We start from the raw sequence: 20,220 nt of genomic DNA on the forward strand, positions 1-20,220 counted from the left end.
GCTCACTGCAACCTCCGCCTCCCGGGTTCGAGCAATTCTCCTGCCTCAGCCTCCCAAGTAGCTGGGACTACAGGCACACGCCGCCACGCCTGGCTAGTGTTTGCTCTTAAATACACAAAATGCACTGAACCAGCAAAAACAAAGTCCCAGGTCTGAGGAGCTCTGAGGATGATGCCTGTGATGGCCTCTGGCCAGCTCTCCAGGATAGTGAGAGAGCAGGTCAGGGGAGGCCTTCTCCAGGCTGGGCAGTGGGAAGGCCCTCTGGACCGGGGGAGTGAGTATTGAGGAGACAAAGGCACTACCCGGGTCTGGAGCCACCACGGAGCCAGGGCACAGCCTAGTTTGGGGGATTCCTCTGTCACTGGGGTAGGATCTCCCAACAAGAGGCGGCTTTATGTTCCACTCACGAAGAGGCCAGAGCTCTCAGATCTTCCCCAAAACCTAATCAGGCCTCTCACCAGCGTGTTGGAGGCCACTCCTGGCCATCATCTCCAACTCTTTACCCCGACCTGGCACCTTGTAGGGGGCTAGAAGGGTGAGGGGAGGTGTCTTTCACTTATGCTTAGCTCACTCTTAGAGGACTATACTCAAACTTGAGGTGACAGGGAACTCTTCACGGGGGCAGGATTTGATGTTTTGTTTTTAGCCATGTTTGTCAATGACAATGTCAATTTCTAATTCCAATTTGTACCCTTGTCTCATTTCTACATTAAAAACAAAAAACAATCATCTGTCATAAAAGTTCAGAGTAAGCTGGGTGTGGTGGCACATGACTTTAGTCCCAGCTACTTGAGGGGCTGAGGCAGGAGGGTCGCTTGAGCCCAGGAAAGTTCGAGTCCAACCTGGGCAACAGAGCAAAACCTTGTCTCTTAAAAAAGAAAAAAAATAGAGTTCAGAGTAGATAAAAGAGTTGTTATTCTAAGAAAATAGACTACTGAAGGAGAAAGGCTTTAATAATATTAAAAATAGGCAAGGTAATGCTTTTCATAGTATAGTAAGATTTGCCTAATACCATCTTATTTCTTTGATTAAAAGTTACTTAGCTTCAGCATGCGTGTACGTTCAAAATACAAAATTAAAGCATGAGTTGTCATTAATTTGCAGAATTCTATGACTGAAGCCCCTAAATGAATTGTGCAGGAGAGGGAGTTTGTAAACAACTGACTACAGACATTCACATTGGGTCATCTTTAAAAAGCTGGACTCTGCTTTTGGATGCTTCTCGGAGGCGAGTTGGATTTTGGACTGAAGTACTGTCGTTCCATTCCTTTTTTTGAGGTGTTATGAGTGGGGCTATAACATCGCCATCCTATTAGGAAGAGAGAGAAAAACAGGGAATAGAGAAAAGCCAGTTTCCATCATCTTATTTCTGAGTGAAAGTCTCAAGTGCGCACATCCTCATCTTGCATATAGATTGCTTCTAGGTGTCCTCAATCCAGGGAAACTCCAAATTACATATGCCCTGTGCTTGGGGCAAATTAGAAACACTACAGTCTTACGCAGGAAGAGCCTTCATGAAAACAGCCACTGGCTTCTGCAGAGATGACTGGAAGCAGCATACCACTGCCCACCTCTATGGCCTCCTTCACACACCTGCACGGAGCACAAACTCTGTCCTGTTTTCCCAGGAGAAAGACGGGATGCACTGAACCCCTAGGTTCTCTCTCGCCTGGTCCCCTCTGCAATAAAAGGCCCAGGTCTACAAGATGGCAAAGAAGGGGAGGAAGGACAGTATGTACCTGCAGAATTTAAATTTTTCTCTGCATCAAAGCTCTAACGTTGGTCCCATCAGCATAGGCTCCAGCCAAAGGAGCTCCTCCACCCAAAATAAGGGAGAGATCCAAAGGGAGGCGATACAATGACCTGAAACCATAGAGGTAAGAAGCAAGGCCTCCTAATACTTGACTCTATGCTAAACTGTTCTGAACTTGTGGGTAGATCTTCTTTGGTTACAAGATGATGCACGATCTTGGAGAGCCTCTGTTGTACCAGGAATACAATGCTGGTGGGAGGATTCGTGCTCCTCATCTGCTTATTTGCTCTCAGATCCATTCTTCACTCTTCCTCTCCCTACTCTGTCTCACAGGAGCTACTCCGGTAAATTACATTTCTCAGCTCCCATGCCTGCTGGTTTCCAGTTAGGTTTGGTCACTGGGAGGCTCTGGTGGGAGACTGGAGGTGAGAAGAGGGCAGAGAAGTCAGGTTTTTTCTCTCCCTACCTCCTCTGGCACGAGCGGCAGTGGCAGTGACTCTTCTGTGGTTCTAGCTTTTGCAGGTGGCCCGAGCTCCTGGACTCCCACCTGCTCCCTTGGTCTCTCCTATCCTAGAGGTGGTAGCAGCTTCCTGCTGTTGAATCACTGTCCTCTGTGCTCATTTAGCTCTGCCAAAACTTTTGTATCTCACCCCCATGTTAATTTTTTTCTGTTGAACTACACTGGATCTGACTTGATAGAACCATTAAAAATAGTTTTTAAAAAATGTGTTATTATTTTTTTTTTGAGATAGAATTTTGCTCTGTCACCCATGCTGGAGTGCAGTGGCACAATTTTAGCTCACTGCAACCTCCACCTCCAGGGTTCAAGCGATTCTCCCGCCTCAGCCTCCCAAGTAGCTGGGATTATAGGTGTGCATCACCATGGCTAATTTTTGTATTTTTAGTAGAGATGGGGTTTCGCTATGTTGGCCAGGATGGTCTTGAACTCCTGACCTCAGTAAAGGCAATCATTTAGGCCAGGCGTGGTGGTTCATGCCTGTAATCCCAACACTTTGGGAGGCCAAAGCAGGTGGATCACTTGAGGTCGGGAGTTCAAGACCAGCCTGGGCAACATGGTGAGACCCCGTCTTTACTAAAAATACAAAAATTAGCTGGGCATGGTGGCACGTGCCTGTAGTCCCAGCTACTCAGGAGGCTGAGGCAGGAGAATCACTTCAACCCAGGAGGTGGAGGTTGCAGTGAGCTGAAATTGTGCCACTGCACTCCAGCCTGGGCAACAGAGCAAGACTCTGTCTCAAAAAAAAAAAAAAAAAAGTCATTCTATTGTCATGATACTTGTACTTAAAGGCCTATCTCAAAATCAACAGTATTTATTTGTCTTTAAACTCATCTCTATTTCTACCCAGCTTGCTTTCTTTCTTTCTCTCTCTCTCTCTCTCTCTCTCCCTCTCTCTCTCTCTCTCTCTCTCTCTCTCTCCTTTCTTTCTTTCTTTCTTTTTTTGAGACAGCATCTTGCTCTATCAGCCAGGCTGGAGTGTAGTGGTGTGATCATAGCTCATTGCAGCCTCAGACTCCTAGGCTCAAGCAATCCTCCCACCTCAACCTCCCAAAGTGCTGGGATTATAGATATGAGCCACCATGCCTAGCATATAGCCAACTTTTTTATTTCTACTCATTCTACTTTCAATTCTAGTGAATTTTATAAATGTAAACAAATATGTCACTTTCCTGCTTAAAACCCTTCAGTGTCAATGCTCCCTACTGCTCTTGGCTGACAGGACTTTGATAAAGCCCCAGACACCTCCACACTCTATGCTCCTTCCTGAAATGCATCATGTTCTTTCTCATCTTCCGACCTAACCCTGTGGTGTCTATGCCTCAACCCCTCCCCTACCACCACCTCCTGCTGCCAGCCCTTAACCCAGACAACTCCTCACTCAACCTTCAGGTCTCAGTTTGTAAGCCCTTCTTTAAATAAGCTTTTCCTGACCAACCAAGACCAGCTAAATCCTCCTTGTTTTTCCTCCTCTAAGACTGTGTACTCACCCTACACCCAAAGTACTTACCATGCTCCTATAATTATTAACTTATGGAGAAAAATTAATAATAATTATTATTATCCCCAACTAGATTGTTATCCCCAACCTGAATGGGATCCATGGGTTATTAGGAACTGTCTATCTTAGGTACTGTTCCAGGTACCTAACACAGGGCATGGCAAAATACTCACTCCGTGAGTGAATGTACCAAATTTATAGTAGTTATTACGACACAGCCAAACTTTAATAGCCTCTCTTGACTCTCTATTTCCAGCCTCTCCAACTTCAAGTCTATCTGCAGCTAGAGTTTTCAGTGATTTAGTTTCACAGTACCTAGGGCAGACATACAGTTGGCCCTCTGCATCCATGGGCAGATTCAACCAACTGTAGATAGAAAATATGAAAGGGGAAAAATGGATGGCTGTGTCTATACTAAGCATGTACAGAATTTCTTCTTGTCATGATTCCCTAAACAATACAGTATTAACAACTATTTACATAGATTTACATTGTAGTAGGTTTTATAAGTAATCTAGAGATATTTAAAGTATAAAGGAGGATATGTATAGGTCATATGCAAACACTATACCATTTTATATAAGGGACTTGAGCATCCGTGGATTTTTCTTTTCTTTCCTTTTTTTTTTTTTTTTTTTTTTTTGAGACAGAGTCTCACTCTGTCACCCAGGCTGGAGTGCAGTCGCCGGCTAATTTTTTGTATTTTTAGTAGAGACGAGGATTCACAGTATTAGCCAGGATAGTCTTGATCTCCTGACCTCGTGATCCACCCACCTCGGCCTCCCAAAAGTGCTGGGATTACAGGCATGAGCCACCGCGCCCGGCCTATCCATGGATTTTTCTATCTGTGGGGTCTGTGGGGGTCCTGGAACCAGTTCCCCACAGACACCAAGGGACAATTCTACTCTTATTCCCACGGGTGTCACTCTAGTTGGAGATGACAAACATTCAGGTAGATCATACAGTGCATGGTAATTCTTGAATATGCTCAATGATTCCCTCCCCACTGTACAGAGAAAAAAATCTCTTAGCCAATTATCCAAGGTTCTCAATAATCTAGTCCACTCTTCCCATTTAACCTCTCCACACTTAACAGTATGAATTTTCTGGCTGGGCATGGTGGCTCACACCTGTAATCCCAGCACTTTGGGGGGCCGAGGTGGGCAGATCACGAGGTCAGGAGATCGAGACCATCCTGGCCAACATAATGAAACCCCATCTCTACTAAAATACAAAAATTTAGCCAGGCATTGTGGCACATGCCTGTAATCCCAGCTACTCAGGAGGCTGAGGCAGGGGAATCGCTTGAACCTGGGAGGCAGAGGTTGCAGTGAGCCAAGATCGTGCCACTGCACTCTAGCCTGGGTGACAAAGCAAGACTCCATCTCAAAAAAATGAATGAATTAATTAATTTTTTAAAAAAAGAATTTTCTACCCTGGACAGACAGGTCTCCTCATGGTCCCCTAAACAGTCTCAGCTCATTCCAGCTTCATCCCTTTGTGCTCCTCCCACTGCCAAATATACCCTTCATTCTCCCTGCTACTCATCCAAACACAACCCTGCCTTCTAGATCTAGCAGATCCTGCCCCTTCACCAGGCTTCTCCCAGAGATCTCCCAACTCTCTGAATCCTCAGAGATCTTACCTGGATCATGCCTTGTGGCACTTGATAAAGCACCGACATCCTGAGCTACGCTTTCATGTCTCACCCTATCCTTTGTTCCCTTTAGCACCTGACACACAGGGAGGTGTGAGGGAGAGTTCTAGACTAGGCAGTAAAGCACTGTTGCCCTGCCTGCCAATTATATTCATTCATTCATTCATTCAATAAATGCCAACTGGCCACATTCTCTGTGCAGGCACCTACCATGTGTAGGTCAGTAAGAGACAATTTTAACAACCTTCTCTACAGGGTTGGCAACTGTGGCTTGGCTCCTCTTCCCTCTACTCACATTCTAGATAATTTAAATAGTTAACTAATATACTGAAGTAACCAGGTTTAGAAACATGAAGTCTATTATCAATTGTATGTTAAACAAGTCAACTACTCAGCTTTGGTAACCTCTGAAAGATGGAGACACTATGAATAACCTTCCAGGGCCACTGGTGAACAACATTAGAAAGCATTATTTACATGTTCACATTTTTATTATTAGGACAATAATGCTAAACAGTATCCATTCCCAACTCCTGTAGGAAGAAATCACTGGCTGACACAGATTCAGACATTTTAAAAGGAAAGAAAGTGAAAGACCTTATTTTCAAAACCATAACCAAATGACTATAACTTAAATGGGAACTTTTCAGCAGATAGACTTACTTTTGGTTTTTACTTAAAAAATTGTGCAAAGTTTGTGAGTAACAGGCCACCTACCTGCGGCTTGGTGAAATTTCTGTCTGCACACCACTGAACAAAATGTTGTCTTGCGGCATACAAACTCTTTCTGTCCACCTTCTTACAATATACTCGAATCAGCTGCTCTGCAAATTTCTCTGGCAGAAGTTGTGAAACCTTTTTAAAATGAAGAGATTTCACTATCACCTTGAAGTCACACATTGGAGATATCAGCTGGTCCCTAGGCTCCTAACTATTTCTTTTTTTTTGAGACAAGATCTCCCTGTCACCCAGGCTGGAGTGCAGTGGCACAATCACAGCTCACTGAAGCCTTGACCTCCCAGGCACAAGTGATCCTCCCACCTCAGCCTCCTAAGTAGTTGGAACTACAGGCATGAGCTACCATGCCTAAGTTTTTTATTTTTTGTAGAGATGGGGTCTCGCTTTGTTGGCCAGGCTGATCTTAAGCTCTTCGTCTCAAGTGATCCTCCTGCTTCAGCCTCCCAAAACACTGGGATTACAGGTATGAGCTACTGTGCCAGGCCCACTTTAATTGTAAAGATATGCCTTAAAACCTAATTTGCATATAAAATGCTAATTTACTATAAAGATTTGCTACATGCCACTATAGTATGTTTGTTTTGCCTAAGTAGTTACCTGGTTTTTAGTAATCCTGATTGCTCTGTTGGGGGCAGTCTTACAATAGAAGCTAACATGATCAATTGGATTCTTTTCTTGCATTCCATAATCCATGTTGATAACCTAAATAAAAGCAATTCACAAGTAATCATATAGCAAGCAGGAGAACTGAACTCAGGGCTGTAGGAGCATAACAAGAAATGGAACAGAGGCTGGGCGCAGTAGCTCATGCCTATAATCCCAGCACTTTGGGAGGCCAAGGTGGGTGAATCACGAGGTCAGGAGTTCGAGACCAGCCTGGCCAACATAGTGAAACCCCACCTCTACTAAAAGTACAAAAATTAGCCGGGCATGGTGGCATGCGCCTGTAACCCCAGTTACTCGGGAGACTGAGGCAGGAGAATTGTTTGAACCTGGGAGATGGAGGTTGCAGTGAGCTGAGATCGCACCACTGCACTCCAGCCTGGTGACAGAGTGAAATGGAACAGAGCCTTCTGGGGATTTGGAAGTAAGTATGTTGATAAGGTGACTCATGGTGGAATAAAAATAACTGGTTCGTGACCACTCTTAGGGATTTGGTATTGAAATCTGGGAAGAATGGGAAATGCACTTGTGTGTTTGATCTAAGTGTGGTGTAAACTCAATCCCTGCTATGTGACAGACACAGATAGACACTAGAGGTACAACAAGGACACTTTAAAATAAAATCCCAGGCCAGACACAGTGGCTCACTTGAGACCAGGAGTTCGAGACCACCCTGGTCAACATGGTGAAACCCTGTCTCTACCAAAAATACTAAAAAAAAAAAAAAAAAAAAAATTAGCCAGACGTGGTGTTATGCACCTGTGGTTCAAGCTACTCAGGAGGCTGAGGCACAAGAATTGGTTGAACCTGGCAGGCGGAGGTTGCAGTGAGTTGAGATCGCGCCACTGCACTCCAGCCTAGGCAACAGAGCAAGGCTCTGCCTCCAAAAATAAATAAGTAAAGAAAATCCTAGCCCCCAAAAACCAGGCAGCCCTAGATTGAAGTTCAACAAATAATTATAAAAGTATTCAACCACAGTTGAAAAGCAAAGCGTGCTTTGAAATGTTCTAACAGGTTACCTGATGTAGCCTAGGGTGCCCGGAGAATGACCGGAAACATTTTCCTGGGAAAGTGACTTTACTAAGTGAGCAAGAAACAAACAGGCTTAGGTGGGAAGAAAAAGAATTGCAGGCAGAGGAAACAGCTCAGAGGCAGAGAGGACTGAAACTGTCTCCTGGATTTAGCAACTCTGAAGTCACCGGTGATTCTGGAGAGAGTACAGTGATGGCAACAGAAAAAAAGGTTCAGGAGAAAATGAGAAACAAAAATGTAAGAGGCGCGATGGCTCACGCCTGTAATCCCAGCACTTTGGGAGGCCGAAGCTAGCGGATCACGAGGTCAGGATATCAAGACCAGCCTGGCCAATATGGTGAAACCCCATCTCAACTAAAAATATAAAAATTAGCCAGATGTGGTGGCAGGCGCCTGTAGTCCCGGCTACTCAGGAGGCTGAGGCAGGAGAATCGCTTGAACCCAGGAGCTGGAGGTTGCAGTGAGCCGAGATCGTGCCACCGTACTCCAACCTGGGCGACACAGTGAGATTCCGTCTCAAAAAAAAAAAAAAATGTAAGAGAAGGCAACTCTTAGAACTTTGGCTGTTCAGAGGAGGCAAGATGTTAAAGAAAAGAAAATTACAGCTAGATAGGAGGAGTAAGTTCTAGGGTTCTATAGTACTGTAGGATGACTACGACTATAGTTAACAGCAATTTCCTTTTTTTTGACACAGAGCCTTGCTCTGTTGCCCAGGCTGGACTGCAGTGGCACAATCTCGGCACACTGCAACCTCTGCCTCCCAGGTTCAAGTGATTCTCCTGCCTCAGCCTCCTAAGTAGCTGGGATTACAGGTATGCACCACCACACCCAGCTAATTTTTGTATTTTTAGTAGAGACGGGGTTTCACCATGTTGACCAGGCTGGTCTCAAACTTCTGGCCTCAAGTGATCCACCTGCCTCAGCCTCCCAAAGTGCTGGGATTACAGGCATGAGCCACCGTGGCCGGCCTAGTTAACAGTAATCTATTACATAGTTTTTTTGTTTTTTTTGATATGGAGTCTCTCTGTCGCCAGGCTGGAATGCAGTGGCTCGCTCTCGGCTCACTGCAACCTCTGCCTCCTGGGTTCAAGCGATTTTCCTGCCTCAGCCTCCCAAGTAGCTAGGATGACAGGCGTGTGCCATCATGCCTGGCTAATTTTTTTTTTTTTAATTTTAGTAGAGACAGGGTTTCACCATGTTGGCCAGGATGGTCTCGATCTCCTGACCTTGTGATCTGCCCTCCTCGGCCTCCCAAAGTGCTGGGATTATAGGCATGAGCCACCGTGCCCGGCCTATTACATAGTTTTAAATAGCTTGAAGGAAAATATTGAATGCTCCCAACACAGAGAAATGATAAATGTTTGAGATGATGGGTATGCTAACTACCCTGATCTGATCATCAGACATTTATATACACTATGTACCCCATGAAAATAGACAGTTATCATTTGTCAATTTAAAAAATACATAAAATAAAAACATAAAGGAAAAAAAAGACAGCAAGAAAGAAGTATCTGGAGAGGAATTTGGTGCCTTAGAAAGGTAAGAGAAGATGAGTCTGACCCTGAAAAAGAGGAGAGGGGAAGAGCAGTGTGGTGTTCATGATTTTCTTGAGACAGGCTCTTGCTCTGTTGCCTAGGCTGGAGTGCAGTGGTGTGATCTCAGCTTACTGCAACCTCCACCTGCTGGGCTCAAGCGATCTTCCCACCTCAGCCTCCCGAGTAGCTGGGACTACAGGCATGAACCACCACACCTGGATAATTTTTGTGTTTTTGGTACAGATGGGGTTTTGCTGCAGCAAGCCATGATCATGCTACTGCACTTCAGCCTGGGGCACAGAGAGAGACCCTGTCTCAAGATAAACAAAAGTTTAAACTAACATTGGCTGGGTGCAGTGGCTCATGCCTATAATCCCAGCACTTCAGGAGGCTAAGGCAGCAAGATTGCTTGAGGCCAGGAGTTTGAGACCAGCCTGGGCAGCATGGTGAGACCCTATCTATACAAAAAACTTAAAAATTAGCTGGGCATGGTGGCACATGTCTGTAGTCCTAGCTACTCAGGAGGCTGAGGTGGGAGGATCACTTGAGCCCAGGAGTTTGAGGTTATAATGAGCTGTGATTACATCACTGCACTCCAGCCTGGGCAACAGAGTGAGACCTTGTCTCTAAAAAATAAATAAATAATTAACACTAAATACAATAAAAAATGAAGTTATTCAGTTACAGCAACCATATGTCAAGTGCTCAACAGCTGCATGCAGCTAGTGGCTATGGAAAGGGACATCACTGACCAAGAATATCTCTGTCACTGCAGAAAGTTCTATGGGACAACACTTCTCTAGAACACAAGTAGAATTACCCTAAGCCTTTGACAAGAACAAAGCTGTTTCCCCACTATAAGAATGGGAATACTGAATACAGTGACAGATGGAGGAAGGCTTGTTTCTTTGGTGAGAAAGGTCTAAGGAGTTGCTACCTAATGGCCTATAGTTTATCTTGGAAATAGGAGCCAAAGGTTGGGTTACTCATGAGGATGAATACAGCTGGAGGTGGGAAGCCTGGTTGGAGTTCTGAGAGGAGGGAGGACAGTTTGAAATGATGATGATGATTATTAGTAGTAGTATTTTTTGAGATGAGGGTCTTGCTCTGTTGCCCAGGCTGGAGAGCAGTGGCATGATATTGGCTCACTGCAACCTCCGCCTCCCAGGTTCAAGTGATTCTCCTGCCTCAGCCTCCTTGAGTAGCTGAGATTATCAGCACCCACCACCATCCCTGGCTAATTTTTGTATTTTTAGTAGAGATGGGGTTTTGCCATGTTGGCCAGGCTGGTCCCGAACTCCTGACCTCAGGTGATCGTCCGCCTCGGCCTCCCAAAGTGCTGGGATTGCAGGCGTGAGCCACTGTGCCTGGACTGAAATGATTATTAGAGACTGGGAGAATCACACTAAGCCTGCCAGAAGGCCCAGCTTAGTTTCGTGACCAGGAATTTACAGATATGCCTGTACAGTGATGGTATCTAGGAGCATTTATGTGTCCAGGTATGGGTGTGGAGATGTTTAGATTTGATTCATCTAGGTTGTTTGGCCTTCTGCTAGGTAGATGCAAAGAAGGAAAAGAGAGTTGAGGGTAACTGCAGAAAATGAGTGAATTACTGTATCACGTTATCTAAGATACTTTTTTTTTTTTTGAGATGGAGTCTCACTCTGTCGCCCAGGCTGGAATGCAGTGGTGTGATCTTGGCTCACTGCAACCTCTGCCTTCTGGGTTCAAGCAATTCTCCTGCCTCAGCTTCCCAAGTAACTGGGATTACAGGCGCGCACCACCACACCTGGCTGATTTTTTGTATTTTTAGTAGAGATGGGGTTTCGCCGTGTTGGGCAGGATGGTCTCAACCTCCTGACTTCAAGTGATTCACTTGCCTTGGCCTCCCAAAGTACTGGGATTATAGGCGTGAGCCACCTCACTCGGCCTACACGTAGAGAGAAATGAAGATAGAAGGCCACTGACAAGCTCGAAGAAAGTGAGGACACAATAAACTAGAGGGCCTGATGAGCTAGGAAAACGTAGATGAGGAAGAAAGGGGTTTGTAGACAGAGAAAAGTATGTTAAACTAGTGATTTTACAGGGAGGGCAGTTTTGAATGTTGATAAGGTCCAGGGTGTAATCTGCTGAGACTATTGGCCTGAGGTGCAGTGCTGTCTCACTCTGTTGCCCAGGCTGGAGTGCAGTAGCGTGATCTCGGCTCACTGCAACCTCCGCCTCCCAGGTTCAAGCGATTCTCCTGCCACAGCCTCCTGAGTAGCTGGGACTACAGGCACACACCACCATACCCAGCTAATTTTTGTATTTTTAGTAGTGATGGGGGTTTCACCATGTTGGCCAGGATGGTCTCAATCTCCTGACTTTGTGATCGACCCGCCTCGGCTTCCCAAAGTGCTAGGATTACAGGCATGAGCCACCGTGCCCAGCTCTTTTTTTTTTTCTTTTTCTTTTTTTTTTTGGAGACAGTCTTACTCTGCTGCCCAGGCTGGAGTGCAGTGGCACGGTCTCGGCTCACTGCAACCTCTGCCTCCTGGGTTCAAGCAATCCTCCTGCCTCAGCCTCCCGAGTAGCTGGGACTACAGGCGCAAACCACCAAGCCCGGCTAATTTTTTTGCATTTTTACTAGAAATGGGGTTTTGCCTTGTTGGCCAGGCTGGTTTTGAACTCCTGACTCAGGTGATCCACCCACTTCTGCCTCCCAAAGTTCTGGGATTACAGGCGTGAGCCACCGTGCCTGGCCCCACAACTTTTTCCTCTGTGTTTGTATGCAGGCAATAAAAAAAATTAAAATGTATTACTTGTGTAATTAAAAATTTTTAATTAATATAGACAATGTAATCACATGACCACAATTATATTAAAAATAATGGCAAAACACCACGAATAAAATGTTTTTGTGGTTAATAATATTGGTTCTCTTTGTGAGGGCACAGATGACTTCCTTCCTTTTATCTTTCTGTATTTTTCTAATTTGTTAAAATGAACATGTACTACTTTTATAATGGTAGGTGCTTTATCTTTAAAAAAGTATTCACTCAGTTTATTACTGGGCTAATTACTTACATCCACTATAAAATCTTCAGCCTTCAGTTTCACGTCTAGCAATACTTTGGGTTTAGCACTGGCAACCTCTTTTGGAAGAGATTCATAGTCCTCCTGGAAAACACAAGACTCCCCATGTTAGAATCCATTTTTCATCAAGTCTTTGAGCCACAAACAGGTTCTCTTTATGAAAATGGCACCTAACTAAGAAAAACGATTAGAGATATCCTTAACAAATATAGCTCCTACCAATGTCACTCGTTAAACAAATAGAGCAATTTTTGTAAAAAATTGTAAAAAGTGGCCAGGCGCAGTGGCCGATGTCTATAATCCCAGCACTTTGGGAGGCCCAGGTGGGCGGATCATGAGGTCGGGAGTTCGAGACCAGCCTGACCGACATGGTGAAACCCCGTCTCTACTAAAAATACAAAAATTAGCTGGGCGTGGTGGCGGGTGCCTGTAATCCCAACTACTCGGGAGGCTGAGGCTGGAGAATTGCTTGAATCCGGGAGGTGGAGGTTGCAGTGAGCTGAGATCGCGCCACTGCACTCTAACCTGGGTGACAGAGCGAGACTCTGTCTAAAAACAAACAAACAAACAAACAAAATTCACATTTTGAAAAAAAAAATGTGACATTAACCTATTAGTACAACAAGAGGAAGTAAGGTATAACCCAAGAAATTATTGAGGTAGGATGTGGTTATAAGTATGACTTGTGTTACGGCTTTCTGGCAAACAGAAAAGTCTTCAACAAGTAGGAGGTGAAAATAGATATTTGAGCTAAAGAAGACAGGTATGTGCCATCTGGGAAACTGATATCCTGTGAAGGAACCAAGTCATTACAACAGGTCACCACAGCCTCAATGAAGCTCATGCAGGCACTTTCTTTTGAGGTTCCTTTCCCTTATATTCATTTTCTCATGTTTGAATCTAGCCAAAATTGGAGACCCACTCTCACTTCCTGGATGAGAGCAAAGATTTGGAGTTAAGTTAGACCTGGCTTTTGAATCCTGGCTAAATATGCTTTCATGAGCAAGTTATTTAATCTCAGTGAAGCCTCAGTTTCTCTATCTGTAAAACAGGCCTAAGACCCCTGCACTACTGTGAAGATTAAATGAGAATAAATGTAAAGCACTTAGTACAGAGTCATAGTATCATGATAGGTTAGTGGTCTCCTCTTGAAGGACAGAGATAACCTTTCACTAATGGAAAGATGCCTGATAACTCACCCTTTTAATCTTTATTTGTCCTGTTGGCTGCGTCTCACCCACATACTTGAATAGATTACGGTATTCAATTTGTTTCAAAATCTCTCGTGCGTCTTTCAATTTGGGATCAGTAGAGTATAAAATCTCCAGAAAAATGTTGTCTGCCAATTTGATGACATTTCAGTTATATTAAAATAAAAACACAGAGTTAAAGAATTATATAGTGCTATTCTATTGAAATGATCTTAACAGGCAGTTCGCAAATGTAGGTACATTATTATTTTAGCAATGTGAGAAAAATTCTTAAAAGATTTAAGTGAAAAAAACCTTTTAAAACTGTTCCAGTCGGCCAGTCATAGTGGCTCATGCCTGCAATCCCAGCACTTTGAGAGGCCGAGGCGGGCGGATCACTTGAGGTAAGGAGTTCAAGACCAGCCTGTCCAACATGGTGAAACCCTGTCTCTACTAACAATACAAAAAAATTAGCTGGGTGTAGTGGCGGGCGCCTGTAATCCCAGCTACTCAGGAGGCTGAGGCAGGAGAATTGCTTGAGCCCGGAAAGTGGAGGTTACGGTGAGCCAAGATTGTGCCATTGCACTCAAGCCTAGGCAACAAGAGCGAGACTCTGTCTCAAAAAAAAAAAAGTTCCCGTCAATGTCTTGGATTTACTTCCAGGTAATCCAGAGAGGGGGGAAGGATAGAGAGAAATAAGACTGCATTGGAGTTGATGACTGCTGAGCTGGGTGATGGGCATATAAAGGTGTATGGATTTATTGTTGACATGTTTTATTTTGTCTTTAAAAAAGAATGGTGGCTAGGCATTGTGGCTCACACCTGTGATCCCAGCAATTTGGGAGGCCAAGGCAGGTGGATCACCTGAGGTCAGGAGCTCGAGACCAGCCTGGCCAACATGGCAAAACCCTGCCTCTACCAAAAATACAAAAATTAGCCGGGCATGGCGGTGCATGCCTGTGGTCCCAACTACTCAGGAGGTTGAGGCAGGAGAATTGCTTGAACCCTGGAGGTGGAGGTTGCAGTGAGCCGAGATGGCACCACTGCACTCCCACCTGGGTGACAGAGTGACACTATCTAAAAAATAAAAATAAAAAAAAGAGAACGGTCCTGAAGTATTTACAAGCAAAATTATGTCTAGGATCTGCTTCAAAATAGTCCAGTGTTTGACAAGAGTGGGTAGATGAGGAGATGAAGCAAAACTGCCATGTGTTGATAACTGTTGAAGCTAAGTGACAGGTACATGGCTTTGTAAATTTCTATAATAATAAAACAAAGATTTTTTAATGTCCCATTCGATGATGAGAGTAGAAGAAATGTTTTTCCTTTCTTTCATTTTCTCCCAATTTTTATTTTGAAAAATTTCAAAATAAAATATCCTTCACTTAAATTCAACAATTGTTAATGTTTTTCTGCACGCACTTTCTCCATATATATATATATCTGTGCAATTTTTTTTTTTTTTTTTTTTGAGACAGAGTCTTGCTTTGTCACCCAGGCTGGAGTGCAGTGGCGTGATCTTGGCTCACTGCAACCTCTGCCTCCTAGGTTCAAGTGATTCTCGTGCCTCAGCCTCCTGAGTAGCTGGAACTACAGGTACATGCCACCACACCCAGCTAATTCTTGTATTTTCAGTAGAGATTGGGTTTCCCCATGTTGGCCAGGCTGGTCTCGAACTCCTGGCCTCAAGTGATCCACCCGCCTCAGCCTCCCAAAGTGCTGGGATTCCAGGCATGAGCCACTGCACTTGGCCTTCTTTTTTTTTTTAAGGAGACAAGGTCAGGTTCTGTGGCCTAGGCTGAAGTGCAGTGGCGCGATCATAGTTCACTGCAGCATCAAAGTCCTGTGCTCAAGCAATCCTCCTGCCTCAGCCCTTGAGTAGCTGTGACTACAGACGTACACCACCATGCCTGGCTAAATTTTTTTTGTTTGTTTTTGAGACAGGGTCTCGCTCTGTTGTCAGGCTGGAGTGAAGTGGCACGTGATCATGGCTCACTGCATCCTTGACCTCCTGGACTCAGGCAATCCTCATGCCTCAGCCTCCTGAGTAACTGGGACTACAGGCACATGCCACCATGCCCAGCTAAACCAAAAGCTAGTTTAAATGTAAATATAATTTGAAAAAATTAATCTTCCTGCCTCAGTCTCTTGAACAGCTGGGACTAAAGGCACATGCCGCCACACCTGGATAAAGATGACTTTTTTTTTTTTTTTTTTTTTTTTTTAGACAGAGATTCACCCTGTTACCCAGGCTGGAGTGCAATGGTGCGATCTCAGCTCACTGCAACCTCCACCTCCTGGGTGCAAATGATTCTTCTGCCTCAGCCTCCAGAGTAGCTGGGATTACAGGCGCCAGGCTGGTCTCCAACTCCTGACCTCGTATCTGCCCACTTCGGCCTCCCAAAGTGCTGGGACTACAGGCGTGAGCCACCATGCCTGGCTGACTTTTTAAAATATGGCATCACTTGCATTATTATGAATGAAAATTAGAAGTAAATATCTTCAGCTTGTTCAATTTTTTTTTAACTTTTATTTTACTTATTTATTTATTTTATTTTTGAGAAGGAGTCTTGCTCTGTCATCCAGGCTGGAATACAGTGATGCCATCTCAGCTAATTGCAACCTCCGCCTCTTGGGTTCAAGTGATTCTCGTGCCTCAGCCTCCGAGTAGCTGGGACTACAGGCACCCGCCACCACGCCCAGCTAATACTTTGTATTTTTAGTAGAGACAGGGTTTCACCATGTTGGTCAGGCTGGTCTTGAACTCCTGAACTCAAGTGATCCACCTGCCTCAGCCTCCCAAGGTGTTGGGATTATAGGCGTGAGCCACCCTGCCTAGCCTTACGTGTATATTTTTAAAGAACAATGTATATAGTTCTTGTAATTTAATTTTAAAATTTTTTCTCTATCATTATTATTATTATTTGATACAGGGTCTCGCTCTGTTACCCAGGCTGGACTTCAGTGGTGCAATCTTGGCTCACTGCAACCCCGACCTCCTGGGCTCCAGTGATCCCCCAACCTCAGCATCCTGAGTAGCTGGGACTACAGGCACGCACCACCAGGGCTAATTTTTAAATTTTTTAGAAACAGGGTTTCACCATGTTGCCCAGGCTGGTCTCAAACTCCTGGGCTCAAGCGATCCAACTGCCTTGGTTTCCCAGAGTGCTGGGATTATAGGCACGAGCCACCTTGTCTGGCCTATTATTTATCTTTTGATTGAATTTACTGAAAGGTGTAATGTGAAGTCTGTCAAGCTGAATAATAAAAATTTGGGCTCGTATTTTACATGCCTTTTCCCCCCATTTCATTTTTCTAGTAATTCATTTTTATCATACTTTACAGAAATATCAATCTGCAAGGGGTTGGTAATTTTAAAAACTGGTTCTTCAAACACAGTTTAGGAGGAGCTAGTTTAGGTTTCATTCTGTCAGTGTGCAGCAAATAGAATCCAGCTGTGGTAGAACAGCAGCACTCTCGGCAGGAAGCTACGGTAGAGTGATTTGGCTGTGTCTTAGGTCACTTGGCTTCTGTTGTTTTTCTCCATTTTCAGAGCCTCCAACCTTTCCACAGATTCTGTAAGCTATGTGATTGCTTTCCAATTTTATTTTTATTTTTTGTTTTTTTTTTTCTTCATTTTTGAGACAGAATCTTGCTCTGTTGCCTAGGCTGGAGCACAGTGGTGCAATCTCGGCTCACCGCAACCTCTGCCTCCTGGGTTCAAGCGATTCTCCTGCCTCAGCCTCCTAAGTAGCTGAGATTACAGGTGCACGCCACCACGCCTGGCTCATTTTTGTATTTTTAGTAGAGACGGGGTTTTACAATTTTGGACAGGATGGTCTCGAACTCCTGACCTCAGGTAATCTGCCCGCCTTGGCCTCCCAAAGTGCTGGGATTACAGGCGTAAGCCACCGTGCCCGGCCCAATTTTATTTTTAGTTAAACAGTTTCATAATTTGTAACTAAGAACTCTGACTGGTGTACACTTTTTGTTCTACTTCTTTTGCTTTATCTCAGTCAATACTTTCCCACATTAAAGAACCAGCTGTGGCTGGGCGCGGTGGCTCACACCTGTAATGCCAGCACTTTGGGAGGCCGAGGCAGATGGATCATCTGAGATCAGGAGTTCCAGACCAGCCTGGCTGACATGGTGAAACCCCGTCTCAAGTAAAAATACAAAAAAATTAGCTGGGCGTGGTGGTGGGCACCTGTAATCCCAGCTACTCAGGAGGCTGAGGCAGGAGAATCGCTTGAACTCAGGAGGTGGAGGTTGCAGTGAGCCGAGATCGTGCCATTGCATTACAGCCTGGGCTACAAGAGCAAAACTCTGTCCCCATCCCCCCCCCAAAAAAAAAAAAAAAAAAGAACCACCTTTACCCTTTACCTCTCTTTCCTCCTTTCCACACTAAGCTGCAGATTTTGTTTCTGCAGAAGTGTGGACAGATGTTCCTGGCATCTTGTGTTTTTATAATGAAAATAATGTTAAATGGCCAAGTCAGTTTTTTGGTGTTCAATATTAGTCCAGCTATGAGTTAAATAATGACAAGTCTGGGCAACATAATGGGACCCTGTCTCTACAAAAATTAAAAAAATTACTCAGGTGTGGCCGGGCGGTGTCTCACGCCTGTAATCCCAGCACTTTCGGAGGCTGAGGCAGGCGGATCATGAGGTCAGGAGATCGAGACCATCCTGGCTAACAAGGTGAAACCCCATCTCTGCTAAAAATACAAAAATTAGCCAGGCGTGGTGGCGGGCGCCTGTAGTCCCAGCTACTCGGGAGGCTGAGGCAGAAGAATGGTGTGAACCCGGGAGGCGGAGCTTGCAGTGAGCCGAGATTGCACCACTGTACTCCAGCCTGGGTGACAGAGCAAGACTCCGTATCAAAAAAAAAAAAAAAAAAAAAATTTCCCAGGTGTGGTGGCACATGTCTATAGTCCCAAGTAGCCAAGTCAGCTACTTGGCTGAGGCTGAGGCAAGAGGATCACTTGAGCTCTGGAGGTTGAGGCTGCAATAAGCTGTGATGGCACCACTGCACTCCAGCCTGGATGACAGAATAAAATCTTGTCTGAAAATAAATAAATAAATAAAAATTAAATTTAAAAGTTAAATAATGGGCCGGGCGTAGTGGCTCACATCTGTAATCCTAGCACTCTGGGAGATGGAGGCGGGTGGATCACATGAGGTCAGGAGTTCGAGAAGAGCCTGGCCAATATGGTAAAACCCTGTCTCTACTAAAAATACAAAAATTAGCTGGGCATGGTGGGGCATGCCTATAATCTCAGCTACCCAGGAGACTGAGGCAGGAGAATTGCTGAAACCCAAGAGGTGGAGGTTGCCGTGAGCCAAGATTGCGCCAGTGCACTCCAGCCTAGGTGACAGAGCGAGACTCCATCTCCAAAAAAAAAAAAAAAAGTTAAATAATGTATATTGAGTACTTACGTATCAAGTCTATACTAGGTGCTATGCCTCATTTAAACATCACAACAAAACTATATGCTAGGTATCATTACCCTCATTTTATAGATGAAAGATTCAGATAGGTCAAATCCCTTTATCAAAGTCACTTTATTGGTACAAGACAGAAATAAAACTCAAATTCAAAAGGAGATAATTACTTGGGAAGCTAAAATCCTTCCATCAGCTGTGTACAGTGGGTCACACCTGTAATCCTAGCACTTTGGGAGTCAAGGCAGGAAGATCGCTTGAGCCCAGGAATTTGAGAGAAGCCTGGGCAATATAGTGAGACCCTTTCTTTATTTTTTTAAAATTAAATAATTATCTTTAAAAATGAAAAATGAAAGAAAGATAACTCATTGGCAATTCAGGGACATCTTACAGTTTATCTGAGATGGACCATCTATGTTACCTGTTACCTCTTACCTGTCAGCTTAGTATAGGCTTCCATGTCGTCAATTGCTGTAGAAATGCGATACTTTTTTCCTCCAGCACCTGTAATCTCTATGTAGTCATCTGCTTTGAGGAAAGCATCTGTAATCCTAAAAATCATTTTGCAAAAATTTATGTTTATGAGAAATTTTGAATATTTGCCTTATGTCTTACTTAAGGAAATCTTTCTACTTTAGGGAAATAAAATAATGAGGCACAATGTTCTAAAGACAACTGCTTCTCCACCGTACTAAATTTGTGCTTGGTGAGCTGTGAGCTGCCATGCTTACTGTGTTCCAGGCACTGTGGCAGGGCTTTGCATTCACCATCTTATTTAATCTTCCCAACAATAAGGTAGGTGTATTCAGCCCTCATTTTATAGATGCAGAAATGAAGCAAATTTTGATTTAACCAAGTTAGGAAGAAACAGTGCCAGGCTTTGAAACTAGACCTCTCTGAATTACAAAACAACAATAACAACAACAAAAACTCTTACCAAAGAATTAACATACAAATAGGAGAAGGTATTCCAAGTAATCTGCTCATGACAAAGGATAGGTAAAAAATAGGAATGAAGATACACTTCCTCAACACAAATGTGAAAACGAACATGAAAAGTTAATCAATTTAAGGCTATTTTAGAGACATGGAAGAAGTAACTTGACTCACAC

General features: G+C 44.2%; 1 protein-coding gene across 1 annotated transcript in view; it reads right to left on the reverse strand.

Annotated features, from left to right (window-relative positions):
• Positions 1 to 1,174: 1,174 nt before the first annotated feature.
• The window catches only part of SAMHD1 (SAM and HD domain containing deoxynucleoside triphosphate triphosphohydrolase 1), a 58,308-nt gene continuing 39,262 nt past the window's right edge, over positions 1,175 to 20,220 (reverse strand). Inside the window, 6 exon segments of the mRNA NM_001279186.1 lie at positions 1,175 to 1,309; positions 6,146 to 6,283; positions 6,764 to 6,868; positions 12,466 to 12,558; positions 13,674 to 13,813; positions 19,544 to 19,659. Coding sequence (NP_001266115.1) covers positions 1,175 to 1,309; positions 6,146 to 6,283; positions 6,764 to 6,868; positions 12,466 to 12,558; positions 13,674 to 13,813; positions 19,544 to 19,659 — 727 coding nt within the window.

The sequence above is a fragment of the Pan paniscus genome, chromosome 21, assembly GCF_029289425.2.
Source record: "Pan paniscus chromosome 21, NHGRI_mPanPan1-v2.0_pri, whole genome shotgun sequence".
Classification (NCBI taxonomy): Eukaryota; Metazoa; Chordata; class Mammalia; order Primates; family Hominidae; genus Pan; species Pan paniscus.